This window comes from Musca autumnalis, unplaced genomic scaffold (genome assembly GCF_047663935.1).
Source record: "Musca autumnalis isolate F117 unplaced genomic scaffold, ASM4766393v1 scaffold_2, whole genome shotgun sequence".
Classification (NCBI taxonomy): domain Eukaryota; kingdom Metazoa; phylum Arthropoda; class Insecta; order Diptera; family Muscidae; genus Musca; species Musca autumnalis.
Genome location: NW_027411755.1, coordinates 229,382,247 through 229,406,553, shown reverse-complemented (window position 1 = coordinate 229,406,553; position 24,307 = coordinate 229,382,247). Strand labels below are relative to the sequence as shown.

The 24,307-nt window shown below is 37.1% G+C and overlaps 1 protein-coding gene across 1 annotated transcript in view; it reads left to right on the top strand.

The window, feature by feature from the left end:
• The window catches only part of ninaD (neither inactivation nor afterpotential D), a 63,977-nt gene that overhangs the window by 28,049 nt on the left and 11,621 nt on the right, over positions 1 to 24,307 (top strand). Inside the window, exons 2-3 of the mRNA XM_073971009.1 lie at positions 8,110 to 8,238; positions 8,333 to 8,635. Of these exons, the coding sequence (XP_073827110.1) occupies positions 8,110 to 8,238; positions 8,333 to 8,635 (432 nt within the window). The remainder of the gene's footprint in view (positions 1 to 8,109; positions 8,239 to 8,332; positions 8,636 to 24,307) is intronic.

Below are 24,307 nucleotides of genomic sequence, written 5' to 3'. Positions count from 1 at the left end.
TTTTGGAGATTGTATTGTTTCCCTAAGCCTATTTTTGCATCATAAGATATTCGGGACCTTTGTTTATGTCATTTTGTATTAACCACCTAAAACAAATTTTACCATGTACCCCCTCCAGAGGGGAAAGGGGGGAGAATGGCAAGCTCGTGGTTTCTTAAAATACTCTTCGCAGCAGCACAAAGCTGTAACCGGCGTATTGGCTTGATTTTTACACTCTAAATATTTTTGGCCACTTTCTCCATACAAGTGGATCCACTGTGTGTTGGTAGGTGAGGTTAAAATATCATCGGTGTCATGCTAAGGTGTTCCATATGCCATTTGCCTGTTTTGAGATAATCGCATTTTAATGTTTTGCGTCACAACTGTGTGGAGCTGACTAAAGAAAATATTTATATTTTTGACTTGAAATATTAATAATAATATATAGAACATATTTGTAAAAATTTAGAAGAAAATGTATTGGAATATAAAAGTTATAGAGATTTTTTTAAGAAAAAGAATTTTTATCGATTTGTTCTATATCCGCACTTTTGACACAAATGTGAAATATAGTAAATCACATGGAAGAAAGTGACAAAAAAGTTTTCCATATTTGCCTTAATTAACTAAATACTTCTAAATCGAAAATTAAAATTCTGATTTTTGAAATGTGTTTTTAAACTTGAAAGTTTTTAAAATATTGATTTCATAACTGAACAAGTAAAAAAGCTTTAAGTTCGGCCGGGCCGAACTTTTCATACCCTCCACCATAAAATATTCTGAACTAAAATGGAATAATTAGTTTTCATTCCTGTCCCCAACTTTAAGTGGGTACGTTAAAATGTCAGATAATGTACATAAAATGTTTCATTCGGTAGGCCCTTTTTTATGGTGCCTATATCTAACTATGTATGTTGACAATTTTTGGTGGGCTAGAAATTGGGTGGTACCGTTATATAGGGGTTATAATAAAACATGGACCTATGTTGACAGTTTGTTGATGGGAGCCTTTAATGTCAAATAACTCGGTTAAAAATTGTAGCTAGAATCCTCAAAATACCGAAAATCGGTACATAACGTGGGAACTTCAAATGTCATTAACAGCTACTTCGGAGGTATGTGGGCTATACGAAAATATGAACTTAAATGAACAATTTTTGTTGGCTTTTAAATTTCAAATTACAGAAAGTTCGTCCAAAAAATTAAGCTAAGGTACCGAGGGATGTTTGTTTTGGGGCTATAAAAACATGGACCTATGTTCGGTTAAACATTTTAAGTAAAATCCTCAAAGTACCGAAAATCGGGAAGTATCGTTATATTGGGGCTATGTTGAAAATTGTTGATGCAGATGTGTGGTGACCACTACAACCTTCAAATGTCAAATTACAGTTAGTTCGGCTAAAAATTTTAGCTAAAATTGCCAATTACTGAAAATTGGGAGGTACCGTTATATGGAAGCTATATCCGAATATGGACCTATGTTGACAATTTTTTATGGAGAGGTGTGTGGCCACTAAGAACTTCAAATGTCAAATTACTGCTAGTTCGGTTTAATATTGTAGCTAAAATTATCAAATTACTGAAAATCGGGAGGTACTTTTATACGGGAGCTTTATCAATACATCGACCTTCCTTGACAATTTTTGGTGGAGAGGTGTGGTGACCACTAAGAATTTCAAATGTCAAATGTTCTAATTACAGATAATTCGGTTAAAACTTGTAGGTAAAATTCTCAAAATACCGAAAATCCGTCATATGGGGATACCGAAATCCGTTATACCGAGGTACCGTTATATGGGGCTATACCAAAACATGGACCTACGTTCATAATTATTTCGAATATAAGTTTTTTGGTCACGAAGAACCCTTAATATCAAATTATAGCTAATTCGGTCTAGAAATGTGAATTTAAACGTCAAAATAACTGAAATCGGGCGGTAGCGTTATATGGGGGCTATTCCAAAACATTGATCTATGTCCACTAGTTTTGTCATATAAGTTTATTGACACTTAAGAACCCTAAATGTCAATTTATAGGTAAATCGGTCATAAAATGTAGCTAAAAACGTCAAAATGCCGTAAATCGGGGGTACCGTTATATGGGGGCTATACCAAAACGTGGACCTATGTCCACAACTTTTGTTATATAAGTTTAGCGACGCTTAAGAGCCCAAAATGTCAAATTAGAGCTACATCGGTCTGAAAATGTAGCTAAAAACTTCAAAATACCGTAAATCGAGGGTACCGTTATATGGGGGCTATACCAAAACGTGGACCTATGTCCACAACTTTTGTTATATAAGTTTATTGACACTTAAGAACCCTAAATGTCAAATTATAGCTAAATCAGTCTGAAAATGTAGCTAAAAACGTCAAAATACCATAAATCGGGGGGTACCGTTATATGGGGGCTATACCGAAACATGGACCTATGTCCACATCTTTTGTTATATATGTTTATTGGCACTTAAGAACCCTAAATGGCAAATTATAGCTAAATCGGTCTGAAACTGTAGCTAAAAATGTCAAAATACCGTAAATCGGGGGTACCGTTATATGGGGGCTATACCAAAACGTGGACCTATGTCCACATCTTTTGTTATATAAGTTTATTGACACTTAAGAACCCTAAATGCCAAATTATAGCTAAAGCGGTCTGGAAATGTAGCTAAAAACGTCAAAATACCGTAAATCGGGGGGTACCGTTATATGGGGGCTATACCAAAACGTGGACCGATATAGCCCATCATCGAACTTGACCTGCCTGCAAACAAAAGACGCACTTTCCCAAAATTTCAGCGTCATATCTCCATTTTTGTGGATGCTAGAGTGATTACCACAGACGGACGGACGGACGGACGTGCACAGATCGACTCAGAATTTTACCCTGATCAAGAATATATATACTTTATAGGGTCGCAAATGAGTATTTCAATGCGTTACAAACGGAAAAACAAACTTAATATACCCTCCATACTATGGTGGAGGGTATAAAAAAGTTGAAGCTTTTCCGTCGAAGCGTGGATATCTCGGAACCTACAGCAGATAGGAGAAAGCCGATTAGAAATTCAGAAAGAGCATACCCGAAAATCCTAGAAACCACCCGTATCTCAAAAAGTCAAAAATGGCGTATGGAACACTTAAGCATGACACCGACGATAGGTCCATGTTTTGGTATAGCCCCCATATAGCGGTAACTCCCGATTTTCGGTAGTTTGAGGATTTTAGCTAAAATTTTTAACCGAACTACCTGTAATTTGAGGTTCCTAGTGAACACAAAACATCTCCACTAAAAACTGTCAACATAGTCGATTTTAGGTATTATGGGGATTGAAGCTGCAATTTTTGACTGAACTACCTGATATTTGACAGTTGAGGTTCCTAGTGATCACAAAACATCTCTACTAAAAACTGTCAACATAGGTCCATGTTTTGGTATAGTCACCATATAGCGGTATCTCCCGATTTTCGGTATTTTGAAGATTTTAGCTACAATTTTCGACCTAACTCTTTGTAAGTCGACATTTGAGGTTGGTTCCCAGTGGTCACACAACATCTCTACCAAAAACTATCAACATAGGTCCATATTTTGTATAGCCCTTCTATATAAATTGTCAACATAGGTCCATGTTTTGGTATACCCCACATAAGGGTGCCTCCGGATTTTCGGATTTTGGATTTTAGTTACCATTTTTGACCCAAGTATCTGCAATTCCACGTTTGAGGTCCTTAGTGGTCACAAAACTTCTCCACCAAATAAGTCCACACTTTGATATAGCCCCATATAACGTTCCCGACCTATTGAATACATTTTTTATGTTTTGTACCTTTTTTAGGTATCAGTGATCACAAAATATCTGCGCATAAAATTATGGACAGGAAAGAAAATAATTATTCCGTTTTATTTCAGAATATTTTATTTTAACGCTTTTTTACTTGTTTCCTTTTTATACCCTCCACCATAGTATGGAGGGTATATTAAGTTTGTTTTTCCGTTTGTAACGCATTGAAATACTCATTTGCGACCCTATAAAGTATATATATTCTTGATCAGGGTAAAATTCTAAGTCGATCTGAGCACGTCCGTCCGTCCGTCCGTCCGTCCGTCCGTCCGTCTGTGGTAATCACTCTAGCATCCACAAAAATGGAGATAGGACGCTGAAATTTTGGGAAAAAGCGTCCTTTGTTTGCAGGCAGGTCAAGTTCGATGATGGGCTATATCGGTCCACATTTTGGTATAGCCCCCATATAACGGTACCCCCCGATTTACGGTATTTTGACGTTTTTAGCTACATTTTCACACCGATTTGGCTATAATTTGACATTTAGGATTCTCAAGTGTCAATAAACATATATAATAAAACTTGTGGACATAGGTCCACGCTTTGGTATAGCCCCCATATAACGGTACCCCCCGATTTGCGGTATTTTGACGTTTTTAGCTACATTTTTAGACCGATTTAGCTATAATTTGACATTTAGGGTTCTTAAGTATCAATAAACTTATATGATAAAAGTTGTGGACATAGGTCCACGTTTTGGTATAGCCCCCATATAACGGTACCCCCCGATATACGGTATTTTGACGTTTTTAGCTACATTATCAGACCGATGTAGCTATAATTTGACATTTAGGGTTCTTAAGTGTTAATAAACTTATATATTAGAAGTTGTGGACATAGGTCCACCTTTTGGTATAGCCCCCATATAACGGTACCCCCCGATTTGCGGTATTTTGACGTTTTAAGCTACATTTTCAGACCGATGTAGCTATAATTTGACATTTAGGGTTCTTAAATGTCAATAAACTTATATAACAAAAGTTAAAGACATAGATCCACGTTTTGGTATAGCCCCCATATAACGGTACCCCCCGATTTACGGTATTTTGACGGTTTTAGCTACATTTTCAGACCGATTTAGCTATAATTTGACATTTAGGGTTCTTAAGTATCAATAAACTTATATAACAAAAGTTGTGGACATAGGTCCACGTTTTGGTATAGCCCCCATATAACGGTACCCCCCGATTTACGGTATTTTGACGTTTTTAGCTACATTTTCAGACCGATATAGCTATAATTTGACATTTAGGGTTCTTAAGTGTAACTAAACTTATATAACAAAAGTTGTGGACCTAGGTCCACGTTTTGGTATAGCCCCCATATAATGGTACCCCCGATTTACGGCATTTTGACGTTTTTAGCTACATTTTCAGACCGATATAGCTATAATTTAACATTTGGGGTTCTTAAGTGTTAATAAACTTATATATTAGAAGTTGTGGACATAGGTCCACGTTTTCGTATAGCCCCCATATAACGGTACCCCCCGATTTACGGTATTTCGACGTTTTTAGCTACATTTTCAGACCGATATAGCTATAATTTGACATTTAGGGTTCTTAAGTGTAACTAAACTTATATAACAAAAGTTGTGGACCTAGGTCCACGTTTTGGTATAGCCCCCATATAACGGTACCCCCGATATACGGCATTTTGACGTTTTTATCTACATTCAGACCGATTTAGCTATCAATTGACATTTAGGGTTCTTAAATGTCAATAAACCTTTATAACTATTGGACATAGGTCCATGTTTTGGACCGCCCGATTTCAGGTATTTTGAAAATTTTACCTACAAGTTTTAACCGAATTATCTGTAATTTGAACATTTGACATTTTAAATTCTTAGTGGTCACCACACCTCTCCACCAAAAATTGTCAAGAAAGCCCCCATATAACGGTACCTCCCGATTTTCAGTAATTTGATTATTTTACCTACAATATAAAACCGAACTAGCAGTAATTTGACATTTGAAGTTCTTAGTGGTCACAACACCTCTCCATCAAAAATTGCCAACATAGGTCCATGTTCGGATATAGCTTCCATGTAACGGTACCTCCCAATTTTCTGTAATTTGGCAATTTTAGCTACAATTTTTAACAGAACTAACTGTAATTTGACATTTGAAGGTTGTAGTGGTCACCACACATCTGCATCAACAATTTTCAACATAGCCCCAATATAACGATACATCCCGATTTTCGGTACTTTGAGGATTTTACTTAAAATGTTTAATCGAACGTAGGTCCATGTTTTTGTATAGCCACAAAACAAACCTCCCGATTTTCCGTACCTTAGCTTTATTTTTTGGACGAACTTTCTGTAATTTGTTCATTTAAGTTCATATTTTCATATAGCCCAGATACCTCCGAACTAGCTGTTAATGACATTTGAAGTTCCCACGTTATGTACCGATTTTCGATATTTTGAGGATTCTAGCTAAATTTTTAACCGAATTATGAGCTATTTGACATTAAAGGCTCCCATCAAAAACTGTCAACATAGGCCCATGTTTTATTATAACCCCTATATAACAGTACCTCCCAATTTCTAGCCCACCAAAAATTGTCAACAGTTAGATATAGGCACCATAAAAAAGGGCCTCCCGAATGAAGCATTTTATGTACATTATCTGACATTTTAACGTACTCACTTAAAGTTGGGGACAGGAATTAATATTTTATGGTGGAGGGTATGAAAAGTTCGGCCCGGCCGAACTTAATGCTTTTTTACTTGTTTTTATTGCCGCGGTCCCTGCATGCCCCTTTGCTGTTGGTGGTTCAGTCTTCCATGTTGCTTTGATGATTGCTTTTGGAGGTCACCACTGTCGGGTTGTATACCTACATCGCGTGTAGGACTTTGGCTCTAATGTAGAGTTACATTTTCAGGCGGCTGTCTGACACATGCAAAGGCAGAAGATTAGATAGGTTCCGTTCTTCATCAAGGAGTCCGCAACCGAACTCCAGTATGGGGCAATTAGTGGACGGATTATATTTAGAATATAATTAAATGTAGAGTTGCATTATCAGTCGGCATTGTGACTTATGCAGAAGTATTAGATAGGCTGAAGAACGGAGCCCATCTAATACTTCTACACAGCCGACTGATAATGCAACTCTACATTATAGCCAAAGTCTATTATTAGATTTATTAATACATTTTGTTCCACTGTGTACTATAATGATCATCATTGCCACTGCCAGTCCACGAAAGAGTGGTCTATAAAGTAATTAGTCGTGGCGAAAATTAGTGAAAACATTTTAAATAATTTTATTGTACATTCATGAGTGGTCCTTAAGATTATTGGTATGACCAAGTAAAATGCCTAGGCTGTTATAAGCTAACTGTTATCTAACCTGAATAGCGTAGATATATTTCAAGTCACATATTATAAAGCAGATTCTAGAAATGTAAGATACGATCGAGAAAAGATCTTGGAGCAAGGAGTTCGTAACCGAAATTCAGTGTGGGGCCATTAGTGGACGGATTATATTCAGAATATAATTAAATGCTTGCTCCAAGATCTTCTCGTGATCGTATCTTACATTTCTAGCATCTGCTATAATCAGGTTAGATAACAGTTAGCTTATAACAGTCTAGGAAATTTACTTGGTTATACCAATAATCTTAAGGACCACTCCAGAATGTACAATAAAATCATTTAAAAGTTTTCACTAATTTTCGCTATGACTAATTACTTTATAGACCACTCTTTCGTGGATTGGCAGTAGCAATGATGATCATTATAATAAACAGTGGAACAAAATGTATTAATAAATCTAATAATTGAATTCAATTGATAGTGGTTATCGATCGTTTTTTATTAGTGCAAATCTATTTACTGCCATCTAGTCGTCCATTGTTAATTGAATGGTTTAGCCCATCTAATCAAGATTGGCTTGGTATGTTATCATATAATGCTCCCTCTCTTGGTGTATAACCGAAGGCAATTGAGATTAAATGCAACAAATTATGTTGAACAAAAAAAAGTACGAATACTCAATGTATTACATACATGCATACATACATACTAACGAACTTACAATGACAACAATGAGAGTTTGAAGTTTACTACTTGTTGTTTTTGTTCAGCGGTTCTAATCGATTCGATAGTACGGACAACAAATATGACGAACGACAAGTATTGGACATTCATATCAAATTTGTTCGGCTGTTCGTTAATTACTTGACTTGTATAGAAAATATCAGCGAAACAAAAATCAACGTTTCTTAATAAATCTCAATTTGTTTCATTTTCATTTTAACATTACCCGCCGCCTAAAGATGTGTTGTCGCTGCTGTTCAAAGACCCAGCAGAAAATATGGGTATTTGGTATTGCCTCAATGTTCCTCATACTGGGATTAGTGGGCATGATTTGGGGACCAAGTTTGCTGCAGGATGTTATTTATAAGGTAAATTAAAAAAAAAAAACAATTCACATAAATTAATTTATTTTTTTTATTTTATTTAAATTAATAATTAATTTTACCTTAACTTTTTTCTCAGCAATTACCATTAACAGAAGGTGGCCGTACCTATGACAAATGGATTAATACCCCAGTTCCTGTTTACATGGCAATGTATCTTTATAATTGGACAAACACCGATCAAGTGCGGGTAGCCGGAGTTAAGCCAAATTTTGAACGTGTCGGGCCATATGTTTTTCGAGAGGAAAGAATTAAAAACAACATCACATTTTATCCCAATAACACTGTGTCATTTATGCCACAACGCATGTGGTACTTTGAGCCGGAAATGTCTGGTGGTACTTTGGAGGATAATATTACATGCCCACACTTGCCCACAATTGTAAGTAGACTATAAATTCCAGTAAGGTGATAAGCAAAGAAAATCATAGAAACAAAAAATGTCATGGCTTGTTATTGAGCGACGAAACATGAGAACACTGCATTTTATAATTAATTGACAGTTGACAAGGTGAAAGATTGGAAAAAAATCCTCCGGGTCCAAAGAATTTAATGTTTGAATAATAATTATCAAATTAAAAAGTGTAAGAAGATTTTTCCGGGACATATGTATGTACATATGTATATGCATGTATGTTTATGCACATATAAATACCATCAGTGCAGAGCAAGTTACACGCCCAGCAAAATGCTTGATGCCACAAGTAATAAAAAATAATTAAAAAAATTAAGTATCAGTGTTTTATTTATAAATGCACTAAACTAGAAAATAATTTGTCGCTTAGCATCAATAAGTATATTCTTCCTCATAATGGAATCTCTCAAATAAAACGCTTGTTGTTTAATTTTGCCACCATTTTTAATTTAAATGCATGAGTTTAATTGGTGAGATTCCATCATGAGGAAGAATATACTTATTGAGGCTAAGCGATAAATTATTTTCTAGTTTAGTGCATTTATAAATAAAACACTGAAACTTAATTTTTTATTATTAACTTTTTACTTACTTACTTAGTTGGCCCATTACAGAACATTTGTTCCATAGACCGAACTAAGAAAAGATCTCCATTCCTCTCTGTTTTTCGTTTGACTTTTTGGAATACTGCGCCTTTTCATTTCTTCATCCACCTGTATGCTCCATCGAAGCTTAGGCCTGCCGATTCTGCGTGCACCGCCATGTGGCATGTATTAATACGCCTTTTTATCGGGTTCATTGCGTTGGCTAGGCCATTCTTATGATATGGCCTAGCCAACGCAATCGCTGCATCTCGATACGTTTAACTATATGCATGTCTTTGTATAGCTTATATAGCTCGTGGTTCATACGACGTCGATATTCACCGTCAACGCAAATCGGCCCGTAGATCTTTCGAAGAATTTTCCTCTCAAACACACCAAGCACTGCCTTATCTGCTTGCGCAAGTACCCATGCTTCGGAGCCATACATTAGCACGGGTAGTATCAGCGTTTTGTATAGTGTTATTTTTGTTTGACAAGATGTGGCTTTGTTTTTAAATTGCTTACTTAATCCATAGTAGCATCTGTTGGCCAATACTATCCTTCTTCTTATTTCACAACTGATGTTGTTTGTTGTGTTTATGGCAGTGCCGAGGTAGACGAAGTCTTTAACTACCTCAAAATTGTAGGTACCAACTTCTACGGTTGGTCCGAGCTCTATGGACGCTTTGCGCGTCGACACCATCAATTTGGTCTTTTCGCCGTTTACCGCCAGACCCACTTTCGCAGATTCTGCTTCGACCTTCCTAAAGGTATCAGTTACTTCCTTTACTGATCGTCCCATGATGTCTATGTCATCAGCATAGGCAAGTAACATGTGGCTATTGGTGTAAATTGTGTCATTTCTTTTGACATTTGCATCTCGTATTACCTTTTCCAGCAAAATGTTGAACAGGTCACACGAAAGGCTGTCTCCTTGTCTGAAACCTCTTTTGGTACAAAATTCTTCGGAGAGGTTCTTTCCAATTTTAACTGAGGACCTAGTATCAGTTAAAGTCATCTTACAAAGCCGGATGAGCTTTGCGGGGATACCAAATTCAGACATTGCGTGAAATACCTTTGATCGGAGGGGACTGTCGAATGCTGCTTTATAATCGACAAAAAGGTGAAATATGTCGATCTGCATCTCTTGGGTCTTCTCTAGGATTTGCCGCAGGGTAAATATCTGGTCAATGGTGGACTTGCCAGGTCTAAAGCCACATTGGTATGGTCCAATTATTTCGTTGACCATTGGCTTTAGTCGTTCGCACAATATCCCTGACACTATCTTATAGGCAATAGGGAGAAGACTTATGCCCCTATAGTTTGAGCATACAGTCTTATCTCCTTTCTTGTGGACGGGACATAGGATGCTCAGGTTCCAATCATCGGGTACGCGTTCTTCCTGCCAGATGGTGCTAACTAGCTGATGCATACACCTTATCAGCGCGTCGCCTCCGGTTTTAAACAGCTCGGCTGGTAAGCCATCGGCTCCTGCTGCTTTATTATTCTTCAGCCGATTTATTGCTGTCTTTACCTCATCTTGGCTGGGCGGTATACATTCAATACCATCTTCTGTGATTGGGACTGTGGTATCTTCGTCGTCTTCGCTGCTATTGGATATCAACAGTTTTGAAAATTTTTCTTTCCATATCCTGAGTACACTATCTGTATCAGTTAGCAAATTACCTTGCTGGTCTCTATAGGAGGATGTGCCTGTACCAAAGCCATCAGTTTGATGCTTGACTCTTTGGTAGAATTTTCGGACTTCATTTTGGCTCCTGCGTCACCCTGGACCTTTTCCATCTCTCTCTTTTTCCTGCGGAAAAGACGTTTCTCCTCTCTCCTTTTCTCCCTGTATCTCTCTCGTGCGCTACGCGTTGCTACGGATTGTAAAGTAGCCCTATATGCCGCATTTTTCTCTTCGGTGGCAGCACGACACTCCTGATCATACCATGGATTCCTTGGTGGAGGTCTCTGGTATCATAGTATGGATTTTGCGGCTGTTTGCATGGAGTGGGCAATGATTTGCCATTGCGCTGATATGTTATCGGGATGAGGAGTGCTTTGATTAAGCAATTGGGCTAGTTGAGTGGAATATGCTGTGGCTATCTGTTGTGATTGCAGCTTACCGATGTCTAACTTTCGTGTTGTGACTGTTCGTACTTTGTTTGCTACGTTTAAGCGGGTGCGTACCTTTGCTGCACCAAGGTAGTGGTCCGAATCAATGTTTGCGCCTCGGAACGATCGTACATCCAACACGCTCGATGAATAACTTCCATCTATGACAACATGATCAATTTGATTTCTTGTTTTCTGATCTGGAGGCAGCCAGGTGCCCTTATGAATATCGAGATGATTAAATCTGGTACTGCTAACTACCATGTTTTTTGCATCTGCAAAGTCTATCAGAATCATACCATTGTCAGATGTTTCACTGTGGAGACTGAATTTCCCGACTGTTGGGCCAAATGTATTCTCCTTTCCAATTTTGGCATTAAAATCGCCTAGAATGATTTTAATGTCATGGGCAGGGCAACGGTCATATGTTTCTTCTAAGCGCTCCTAAAATATATCTTTGGTCTGTTCGTCCTTTTCTTCAGTGGGAGCATGAGTGCAAATAAAGCTGATGTTGAAGAATTTAGATTTTATTCGAATTGCAGCAAGTCTTTCATTCACTGGGCTTGATCCCAGATGTTTTAGCCTCCGACAAACTACGAATCCGCAACCAAACTCATGCTTTACGTCATGGCAGCTATAATACAGTGTGTCACCTTTAGGTATTGTTGTGACGCCTTTCCCAATCCATCGTATTTCCTGTATGGCAGTAATATCGGCCTTGTACTTTTCAAGTACGTCTGCCAATGCGAATACTGCACCTTCTCTATAAAGAGTGCGAACATTCCAGGTGCAGATCATGGTCCTTAAAACGTTTGCGGGGTTCGTCAACTTTAGAGGGGTTTGTTTTTCTTTTCTTTCGTTTTTTCATAGCAGGCTGTTTTTTCTAGGGGAGGGTTACTAACCCGACGGCCAAACCCAAGTTTTTAACGTTCTTATGGGTGAACGCGCGGCACATGTTAGCTCACTACGTTTAACGGATGTCAAAGGCAGGTCCCCAGGTTACACCACGGGGAGGTCAGTGTCCACGTAAGATGAAAGAAGGACCAAGATATATCCTGGGCTTTGCCATGTTAAAACCGGTCAGGACTGTTGCTTGGTATCTTCCATCCCCTACGTCACCCTGGTCCTGAATAGAGATATACATTTTTTCGTGGACAAGTCCATACATCTTCGCATAATGGACCATAAGTTCTAAAATATTTTAATAGAGCCCATGGAAACTTCGAGGCCACAGTGGCAAGTGCTAACATATTCCGATTGTGATCAAACTTTGGTAATTTTAAAATCTAACAAAACTAAACACTTTAGAGGGTGCCTAAAAAATCCGAGTTAGAGTTTTTCCCTTTGAGTTAAAACCACCTTAATAAATACAGGTTGTTTGAGTTTCTTATTACCCCTTCCAGCAAGAAGCCTCGTTTAGTATTCAAAGACGCGGATAGGTTCTTTTCTATTTTAACTGCTCGGAAATGCTAAATTCAGAAATGTCTTGGATCACCTTTGACCTAACTGGGTCGTCGAAGCCAGTCCTATAGCCTACGAAAAGGATGAACAGGATTTGTCGTAGAGTGACTATAAGGTATATTGTAGGGTCCACCAGGTCAAAAACCGCATTAGTATGGCCTGATTATTATATTGTTATATTCATTGACCATAGGTTTTAGCTGTTTACACAATACGTTCGACATTACTTGATATGCTATAGATATGAGACTTATGTCTTCAATTTGATATAACAGTTCAGCTTTCTATTTTTACTTGTGACATGGCAAAAGAATATGCCAGCACCAACTTTTGACTGTCTGTTATTTTATTAATCATTCAAACTACAAAAACAAATCAAAACATTTGTTCTCATCTGTACGCAATACACGAGAAACTATGTAACCTTAAGAAAACCGGTGAACCACGAAAATACCATAAACTCAATTTGTTCTACAATTAGCAACTTTTTTAGTTTTATGACCCGATAAATTACCTTAGGAATTCCCTGTCATTAAATTGTATAAAATACTCCAACGATGAATTGCAAAAGTCTTATAAAAATTACAACAATATGGTAGATAAACAAGTTATGCAATAAAACAGTTCGAACTGTAATAAATTGTTTGATTGAAATAAAACTCTTGTAATTTGTAAGCTACACTGCCGCTAATTTTAATAGGGTCATTTCAAATTCTACTTTTTTCTAAATAATACGAACGATGAATAGTTGAAATGTTTTTATAAACGCATACACTCATATATGTACAATATTATACAACGAAACTCAAATTCCGCTAAAATTCATGTAAAAACTTTAGCCAATTTGAAAAGCAAAAAAAAAACGAGTTAAGTTAATGATACTTCAATAGAAATTCTAAAGGATTTATGTCAATGTCTGACCTGATTATTTCATTGACCATACGTTTTAGCCCTTCACGTTCGACAGCACTTTATATTCTTTAAATAGGGGACTTATGCCCTGAAGTCGACACAATAATCTTGTTGGGTATTTGTGCATGGAACATAGCAGGAGCAGCAACTTGTCACAGTATGTTACTTAAGCTGGGTACACATTGTCAGTTTTGAATGACAGCTTTGCTCAAATAATCGGTTGCTTGCTAGTGTGGCCGTTCGTTTTTATCATTCATCATGCAATCGCAAAATATGTTGTGGTTGCTGGACGGTTCACACAGAGAAAAAATATTTTTCGCTTTTGTTGGAACAAAAATATATGTTTTGGTTCCAAAAATGTATTTATTTTGTTCAAACATTGTAATCCAAATCCAAAAATACCATCTTTTGTTCCAAACATAGAAAACAAAAACAACTTTCGAATTTCCGCAATATTGTTAAAATCGTTAACAATACCGATTGTAGGAACTATCATAATCTAATTTTGTTTACAAAAAGTATTGTCAATACAGAAAACCAGCCCAGAAATTTTTGATTTGAGTGCATATACTTCTCATATACACTTTTCGCATAACTTGGATATAAATGTCGCGTATAATATTGCAATCATTGATGAACACAATACATGGTTTGCTGCATTGGCTGACAACAAAGACAAACAAAAAGCCACAAGAACCCACCACAACACAAGGAATAATTAAACACCATAACAAACATGAAAAGGAAAGAAGAATGAAACAAAACAGAAACAAATAAAAACAAGAGTCTCACAAGTACATACACACAAAAACAAAGGTAAAGGCAGCATGTCATACAAACACACCACAACTCACCAAAATTGTTTTTTCAACACGGCATCGAATAGCGAGAGAAGAGAAACAAATTTTCGAAGAAAAGAGAGAAATATTGTTCAGTTGACACAAACTATTTTTGGATTTACAATACTACATGAGGAATCCAACAATATGTTAACAATACATATTTTGCTCTTGGAATATTGTTGGATCAAACATATTTTTTTCTCTGCGTGAAGGTTTTCACGATTTTGCTGGGAAAATGTTATATCTACGAAAATTCTCTACAAGACTGACCTTTAAGACAATTTCGTACGTTTTGAGATATAGAAGTTCAAATTGGGACAATGCATTCACCGTATTGCTACCTTATAACAAATTTTATACATGGAGCGCCTTAACTAACTTTAAGTGAAGCCCGCTTACATCTGATTTTTGCAGATTTTGAAACATCAATGTTCATAGATAAGAAAATCCAAAAACAAGAAAAAATCGCTGGAGGGATTTTTAAATAAATCGCGGTCATTGTTCACATTTTTAGATTTTTTTTTGGTTTTCACGATTTTGCTTGGAAACCGCAAATCCTATCGAAATGGGAAAATGTTGTAGCACTGACCTACATAATATTCTCGTAGGTTTTACCGTTTTTGAGATATAGAAGTTCAGATCAATATCTCATTTTTTTCTCAGGTCCTCAGGATTTTGTGTGAAAACCACAAGTCCTATCGGAATGGTACTAAAGAAAATGTTGTAGCTATAAAAATTCTCTACAAGATTGGCATTCGTATCTTCTTCCTAGGTTGCACCATTTTTGAGATATATAAGTTTATGTTGGGAATTTGCAGTCATGACACTTTTTTATAAGGAGACGATACTGTCAGTGCATTGTCCCAATTTGAACTTCTATATCTCAAAAGCGGTAAAACCTACGAAAATACTATAGAGATCTATATTGTAGAGAATTTTCATAGGTACAACTGTTTCCTTTGTTCTATATCGATAGAACTTGCGGCTTCCAAGCAAAATCGTGAAAGCCTAAAAAAACTTAAAAATGTCGACTTGAATCTCGATTTATTTAAAAGCGTTCAGGCGATTATTTTTTTGTTTTTAGATTTTTCTCATCTATGAATATTGTAATTTCAGAATCCGCAAAAACTTCCCGGGTGCAAGCACCTTCCATTTAAAGTTGCTTCAAGAGCACCGTGGATTAAAACCGGTAAGGAAAGAATCGAAAAAGGACTGGGCCTACTATATGATACCCTCCACCACAGTGAATAAGGGAGCTATATCCAAAATTTGACCGATTATAATATAATCAAATTCCGTCACACATTCCTAATTTCATTAAAATGGACAGATAATCGGTCGAACTTATATATGGAAGCTATATCAAATTCTTAACTGATTTCAATATAATTTGGCACATTTATTTCTAAACCAAATTCCGACAAAAGTTCCAAATGTCATTAAAATTGGACTGATATACTGTGTTTTGTGTACTAAACATCACAAATTGGCCTAAAAAAATTTATGAAAGCCATAAAAGCGGTCCAAATCTTAACCGATTCCAATAAAATTTTGCAAACTTTTTTCTAGACATAATTCTGTAACACATTTCCAATTTCATGAAAATTGAATATATATAAAGCGTAATTGGTGCACCAAACATCTAAAATCGCGCGAAAATATATATATGGGAGCGGTATTCAAATCTGGACCGATTTCGGTATAATTTGGCACAATTGTTTCTAGACGTAATTCCACGTTTCCAATATAATGAAAATTTAATATATATAGCGTAATTGGTGCATCAAATACCTAAAATCGCGCGAAAATATATATGGGAGCTATATCCAAATCTGAAGCGATTTTTACCAAAAAAATGATGTTCCCCAATTTTCAGCTGAATCGGATAATAAATGAGAGCTGTACGTTGCGAACAAAAATACATGGACGGACGGACATGTATAAATCAACTCAGAAAGTGATTCTATACCCCCCAAAGAACGTGGGTTCAAATCCCAGCCTGGCCCAGCTGATTTTATTTATTTGAAAATTTTGCCTTTTTAGGGCAAAGATCATTTTAATAATAATAAATAATGATCAATAATGCAAGTGAAAAAGAAAAGCCGACAATTGTAAAAATCACAAAAAGGCATTTGAAAGAAAAAAAGTTCGATGACAGCGAAGCCGCTCCACAGCTGATATGTCTGAAGAGCCTCTGCCGAAGGCGCAACATGCATGTGGTTGTGTTTGTGTGGGATCGAATCGTCGGATTTGCCTTTTTCACTTGCATCGTTGATCATTAAGCTCGATTCCAACGAGAAATTAATTAAAAAAAAACTTTTTTATGTTAAAAGACGAAGGGTAATAATATTTGTATACTATGTTTTATTTGCATAAATATTTAGAATAAGCGAAATCAAAAGAAAATCGTGAAACGAAACCAAGGAAACCCAAATAAAGTAAAAATTCAAGAAAAATCTTTCGCTAATTTGAATAGCAAAAGAAATTGTTTAATCTATAACTGCTTCCTCTGGACAACATATCTTGTTGTTCAAAATCTGCCTGAGTATCTAGATCTGGAAACCAACAAGAATTGTTTAAAACCTTAATCAGCAAGATTAGATTGTAGTTGACGATACTCTAATTCATACATACATTCATATGTTCCCATAACATCCCGGAAACAACTAGGGTGATTTCTATCCGATAGAAATTGTAACTAAAATCCCCAAAAAATTTAGCTAAAATCCTCAAAATACCGAAAATTCGGTGGTACTATTATATGGGGGTTATTCCAAAACATGTAATTATATTGAGACTTTTTGGGTGGAGAAGTCTTGAAACTACTAATAACCTCAGATGTCTAATTGCAGCTAGTTTGTACAAAAATTGTAGCTAAAATCCTTAAAATACCGAAACACGAAAGTACCCTTATATATGGGCTATACCAAAAGATACGAAAAATTTTAGAATTTCTTCCAAACCTCCATTTTGTTTTGGCAATAAAATGATTTTTCCGCTAACATGTTAATCATTTAAAGCTTTGGAAATATGCTCCACATTTAGAGGAAGTTAATCCAATATGGAAACAACCGTTATCTAATACGCCTCCGACTAACTTAAAAACCACATCCAAATTTATGGCTATAATCCAGTGTGTGTCAATTGTTTTTGTAACGCTTTCCATTCCGTAGCACATTCAGTTAAAGGTAGTAAATGAAAAGGGTAACCGAGAAAGTAAGTAATTGTTCCACAAACATCCCATACGGGACAAGGGAGACTTCTCTCATTTCAATGAGTGCACCCCGATTCATATTAGCTCAATGATATGGGACCTACTGTTTATCGCCGAGTCCGAACGGCGTGTTTTAAGACACCACTTTGTAGAGAAGTTTTACATGGCTGAAATACTCAGGAAATGTCGCCAACATTACTGAGGGGTATTTTGCCACCTCTGAAAATTTTGATGTTGACTGACCGGGGAATCGAACGCACGACCTTCAGCGTGCAAGGCGGGTGTGCATACCATTGCACCACGGTGGCACCCAACCGAGAAATCCGTTACCCATTATATTGAAATGAATATACCACATCATGTTAAAGGTAGTAAATGAACAGGGGTACAGATAAATCCGGCATTTGATACGTAAACCCGATCAGAGCCGTTCCATAACTCTACATCACCCATTATAATAAATATGAAATGAAAATATATTTAGATCAGCATGTGCACGACCATAAAAGACATACAGTTGCGTCATTGATTAACAAAAAAATTATTGCAGATAACCTGTGAACTAAAATGGCATAATTATAAATGAATTATAGTATTTATTGTCATGTTTATTATTGCATTCAGGTCAGCATAAAGAATTAATGATTATACGCCTACTAATAACCAATGACAATACATTTCAAATAGTGGTATAGTGGCAAAGTTTACACCGGCAAATAAATTGGAAAAAATTAAAATCTACTTATCATAATTTCAATGAGAAAGATATGTTTTTTTTTAGAATAATAATTTGTAAAGTAATTAACGCCACTAATTACAAATTCACAAAAACATTTAGAATTTTTATATAATCACTTTATACAAAAATACATGATACACACATATTTTCACTATAGATTTTAATGCCAAACTATATTAGTTAATTTCTTCTGAATATCAGCGGCGTACTTCATTCACATCCATTACCTCAATAATACTGTGCAACAAAATTTAATAATTTATAATCCAATCGATTTTTCCCATAATTTTGAACAAAAACAGGGTAAATGCACAAAACGACCACGAAAACGACAAAATCGATTAGTTAACTATGAAAGCCGTACCTAAAATGTTCTGAGCGACATTTTTGCAGAACATTTCGAAGCTGAAAAAAGTCATCTTGTGGTACGTTAATAGCGGCTCTTAAAATAAAGGACCAAAAGGACATTGACGGAGGCGAGTTAGAAGGTCGAAGTGCTCTACGAAAATAATCCTCATTCGATTCGACTGAAGACATGTCATCTCAAAAAAAAGCTAAAGCAACAGTGAACACAGATATAGCGCTAATTCCTGCGGACTTACAGGGTCCCTAGCAAAAACTTCATCACGCCATAACGCGGAAGTTCGACTCACAGCGAATATGTCCTTCGGGGTTCTTAATATTCTCACCAAGGCCTTTCTTCGCCAAGAGCAATTTTCCGTGCCCCAGACTTTCACCTCCATTGTGTTGCACAGTGTTATTTATTTTTTTTTAGTCAATTTTATTAAATTTTTTGGTATAAAAAGTTGTAGAAGGAATGTTACCAAAGCAGGAGTTACTCCCATCATTGTATTATTTTAGACCACATAAAATCGTGCATGTGAGAGCCAATATGAAACCTATATTTCAACTGCACCATAGACGTAAACCTCTCACGTATTTTCACATATTATATAAGCAACCAATGGATTATCCTAGCTACGTAATTTAAGTTAAAAGTACTAAAAATTCGCAATTTTGGCAGATCTGATCTGGGTTTTCTATATTTTACAAATATATATTCACCACAAATGCTTCATAAGCTGTTTAAATGGAGCGCACAACATCTGCTGTATGAATTCATAACGAAAAACCATCAATTTGATTTTTATAGTGTCCAATCACAACGACAATCTGGATAAAAACTGTATAATATGGTCCTAACCCTATATCAAAAACACGGGCTGCTAAGAATGTTATATGTTATGGTTACAGATTTCTTTTATTCAGAGACTCATAATGAAATTTCATTTGGAACATTTTTTTCTTTAACAATATTCCCTAACAGTAAAGGATTTTGCTAGATTTTGATCCAGTATGGAATTATGTAAAATTAGCAGTTCAAAATTAAAACACATAATTTCAGGGGATGGACGTAGGGGATGGAAGATACCAAGGAACGGTCCTGACCGGCTTTAACATGGCAAAGCCCAGGATTTATCTTGGTCCCTCTTTCATCTCAAGTGAACACTGACCTTAACGTGGTGTCAACTGGGGAACTGCCTTTAACACCCGTTAAAGGTAGTGAGCTAACATGTGCCGCGCGTTCACCCATAAGAACGTTAAAAACTTGGGTTTGGGCGTCGGGTTAGTAACCCTCCGCTAGAAAAAACAGCCTACTATGAAAAAAAAAACAAAACAAAAGAAAAACAAACCCCTCTAATGTTGACGAACCCCGCAAACCATGATCTGCAAATCTGCACCTGGAATGTTCGCACTCTTTATAGAGAAGGTACAGTTTACACATCGGGTCTCCAGCTTTACCCCAGTGAATGAAAGACTCGCTGCAATTCGATTAAAAGCAAAATTCTTTAACATCAACTTTATTTGCGCTCATGCTCCCACTGAAGACAAGGACGAACAGACTAAAGATATATTTTACGAGCGCTTAGAAGAAACTTATGAGCGTTGCCCTGCCCATGACATTAAAATTATACTAGGCGATTTTAATGCCAAAATGGGAAAGGTGAATATCTTTGGCCCAACAGTCGGGAAATTCAGTCCCCACAGTGAAAAATCTGACAATGGTATGAGGCTGATAGACTTTGCAGCTGCAAGAAACATGGTAGTTAGCAGTACCAGATTTAAGCATCCCGGTATTCATAAGGGAACCTGCCTGTCGCCAGATCAAAGAACAAGAAATCAAACTGATCACGTTGTGATAGATGGAAGACATGCATCAAGCGTGTTGGATGTACGATCGTTTCGAGGTGCAAAAATAGACTCGGACCACTACCTTGTTGTAGCAAAGGTACGTACCAGATTAAACGTAGCAAACAAAGTGCAAACAGACACAACACGGAAGTTGGACATCGGTAAGCTGCAATCACAACAGATAGCCACAGCATATTTCACTCAACTGGCCCAACTGCTTAATCAAATCACTCCTCGTCCCGATAACATATCATTGCCAACTCCATGCAAACAGCCGCAAAATCCATACTTAGATACCAGAGACCTCCACCAAGGAACCCTTGGTATGACCAGGAGTGTCGTGCTGCTACCGAAGAGAAAAATGTGGCATATAGGGCTACTTTACAATCAGCAGAAACGCGTAGCGCACGAAATCGGGACAAAAGGAGAGAGAAGAAACGTCTTTTCCGCAGGAAAGAGAGAGAGAGGGAAAGGCGGGAGTGTGAACAAATCGAGATGTACAGGAGACAGAATGAAGTCCGAAAATTCTACCAAAGAGTGAAACATCAAACTGATGGCTTTGGAACTGGCACATCCTCCTGTAGAGACCAGCAAGGTAATCTGGTAACTGATACAGATAGCGTGCTCGGGATATGGAAGGAACATTTCTCCAATCTGCAGGTAACTAATAGTAACGAAGACGATGATGCCACAGATACAATCCCAGAAGATGGTATAGAATGTATACCGCCCGGCCAAGATGAGGTAAAAGCAGCAATCAACCGGCTGAAGAATAATAAAGCAGCAGGAGCCGATGGCTTACCAGCCGAGCTGTTTAAAACCGGAGGCGATGCGCTGATAAGGTGTATGCATCAGCTAGTTAGAACCATCTGGCAGGAAGAACGCGTACCCGACGATTGGAACCTGAGCATGCTATGTCCCGTCCACAAGAAAGGAGATAAGACTGTATGCTCCAACTATAGGGGCATAAGTCTTCTCCCTATCACCTACAAGTGTCAGGTATTTTGTGCGAACGACTAAAGCCCATGGCCAACGAAATAATTGGACCATACCAATGCGGCTTTAGACCAGGCAAGTCCACCAATGACCACAAATTTACCCTGCGGTAAATTCTGGGGAAGACCCAAGAAATGCAGATCGACACCTACCACCTTTTTGTCGATTATAAAGCAGCCATCGACAGCCCGCTACATTCAAAGGTATTCCAAGAAATGTCTGAATTTGGTATCCCCGCAAAGCTCATTCGGCTTTGTAAAATGACTCTAACTGACACAAGATCTTCAGTTAAAATAGGAAAGAACCTCTACGAAGAGTTGTGTACCAAAAGAGGTTTCAGGCAAGGAGACAGCTTTTCGTGTGATCTTTTCTACATCCTGCTAGAAAAGGTTATACGAGAGGCAAACGTCAATAGCCACATGTTACTTGCTTATGCTGATGATATAGACATCATGGGACGATCAGTAAAAGAAGTAACCGACACCTTTATGAAGGTCGAAGGAGAATCTGCTAAAGTGGGTCTGGCGGTAAACGGCGAGAAAACCAAGCTGATGGTGTCGACGCTCAATGACCAACTGTTGAAGTTGTTTTCTATAATTTTGAGGTAGTAAAAGACTTCATATACCTCGGCACCGCCGTAAACACAACAAACGACATCAGTTGTGAAATAAAAAGAAGAATTGTATTGGACAACAGAAGCTACTTTGGCTTAAGGAAGCACTTCAAACACAAAGCCACAACTCGTCAAACAAAAATAACGCTTTACAAAACACAGATACTACTCGTGCTGATGTAGGGTTCCGAAGCCTGGCTGTTTGCGCAAGCAGATAAGGCAGTGCTTGGCGTGTTTGGGAGAAAAACTCTTCGAAAGATCTACGGGCCGGTCTTCGTTGACGGTGAATATCGACGTCGTATGAACCACGAGCTGTATCTGCTATACAACAACATCAATATAGTTAAACGTATCGAGATGCAGCGATTACGTTGGCAAGGCCATATAATAAGATGAACCCGCTAAAAAGGCGTATAAATTCGAGCCACATGGCGGTGCACGCAGAATTGGCAGACCAAAGAACAGATGGCGCAAACAAGTGGATTAAGTGATGACAAGGCGCGGTATTCCAGAAAGCGAAGCACTAAACAGAGAGAGTTGGAGATCTTTTCTTAGTTCGGTCTATGGAACAAATGTTCTGTAATGGGCCAGCTAAGTAAGTAATTTCATCCTTATATAAATTTGTAATCTAATTTTCTTAAGGAAATAGTATACCTAGATATACCGTTTATTCTGAAACTCATAGTGAAATTTTTGGTTGGAATTTTTCATCTTTTTCCACTTTTCACCTAGAACCAAGTTTCATATCACTTTCATGTAACAACTCGAAAAAAGAAGGAAAAAAATTTCAAAAAAAAAAATTGGGAAATATTTTTATGTTTTTTCAGCAAAATTGATACTGCTATTTATACCCTATACCACAATGTGGAAAAGGGTATTATAAGTTTGTTTTGGTAAAAATTCATGTAACACCGCGAAATATTCGTCGGAGACTCCCAATGTGGTATACCAATCTTCATATCTCGACGAGATAAAGCGATTTTGAGATGTGTGTCCGTCCGTCCGTCTGTCCATTATAAATTGTAAACACGCTCCAGGCCGCAATTATAGACCGATCGTCACGAAATTTTGTATGGAGGTCGGGTTCAGATCAGAATAGATCCCTATTCTTATTGCTGATGATCGTGAAATATTTAGCGGGTAAAATGGACTAAAAACATAATATTTATCCAATTTTCTAGCGGCTCTGTAGGTCTCAATAATAGTCCGATCAACGCGTAATTTTAAATAAGGTAAGAGTATATCACAAAGGAGAAGCTTGCAATTTGAGATGGCGATCGGATAATATTAAGAGGGTTAAATGGACCAAAACTTTTGTGTGAAAATTGTGAAAATTTTTAATATACAGCTCATATCATAATTCCTGGAAGTGACATTCCGGACAAATGAGATATACTTGAAAGTGGAACGTTTGACCTTTCAATTGATGCCAATTATGTTGGTGTGCATGATCAGATAACAGAGTTACAGCCTAATATATTCCGTTATTTGTTTGTAGTGTAATAATAAACTCGCTAGAAGTCGCAACTATACATCAGTAGTCACGAAATTTTGCACGGGGTAAGAGTATAGGTCGAAAAAGATGCCTACAATTTTGAATGATGATCTGATATTCTTTAGCGGGTGAAATGGACCATAACTTTTGTATGAAAAATATAAAAATGTTATTTTTGGTCGATATTTTAATTCCTTGAGGACATATATATTTCGCAAAGTAGCCTACATATGGGAAAAAACTACTGACCATTCCTGTGATGTAAATTGCAATAAAGTGTTTGCTAGATAACGGGCCTACTGCCTAATATATAATGGGTTCTGTGTAGAGAACCACATTTTTATCACATGCTACTTATTTTCTCTCCAAAAGTTTATGTAACACCACGAAATATTCATCCTAGACCCCTTATTTGGTATGCCGAAATTCATATCTCGACGAGATAAAGCGATTTAGCGATGTGTGTCCGTCC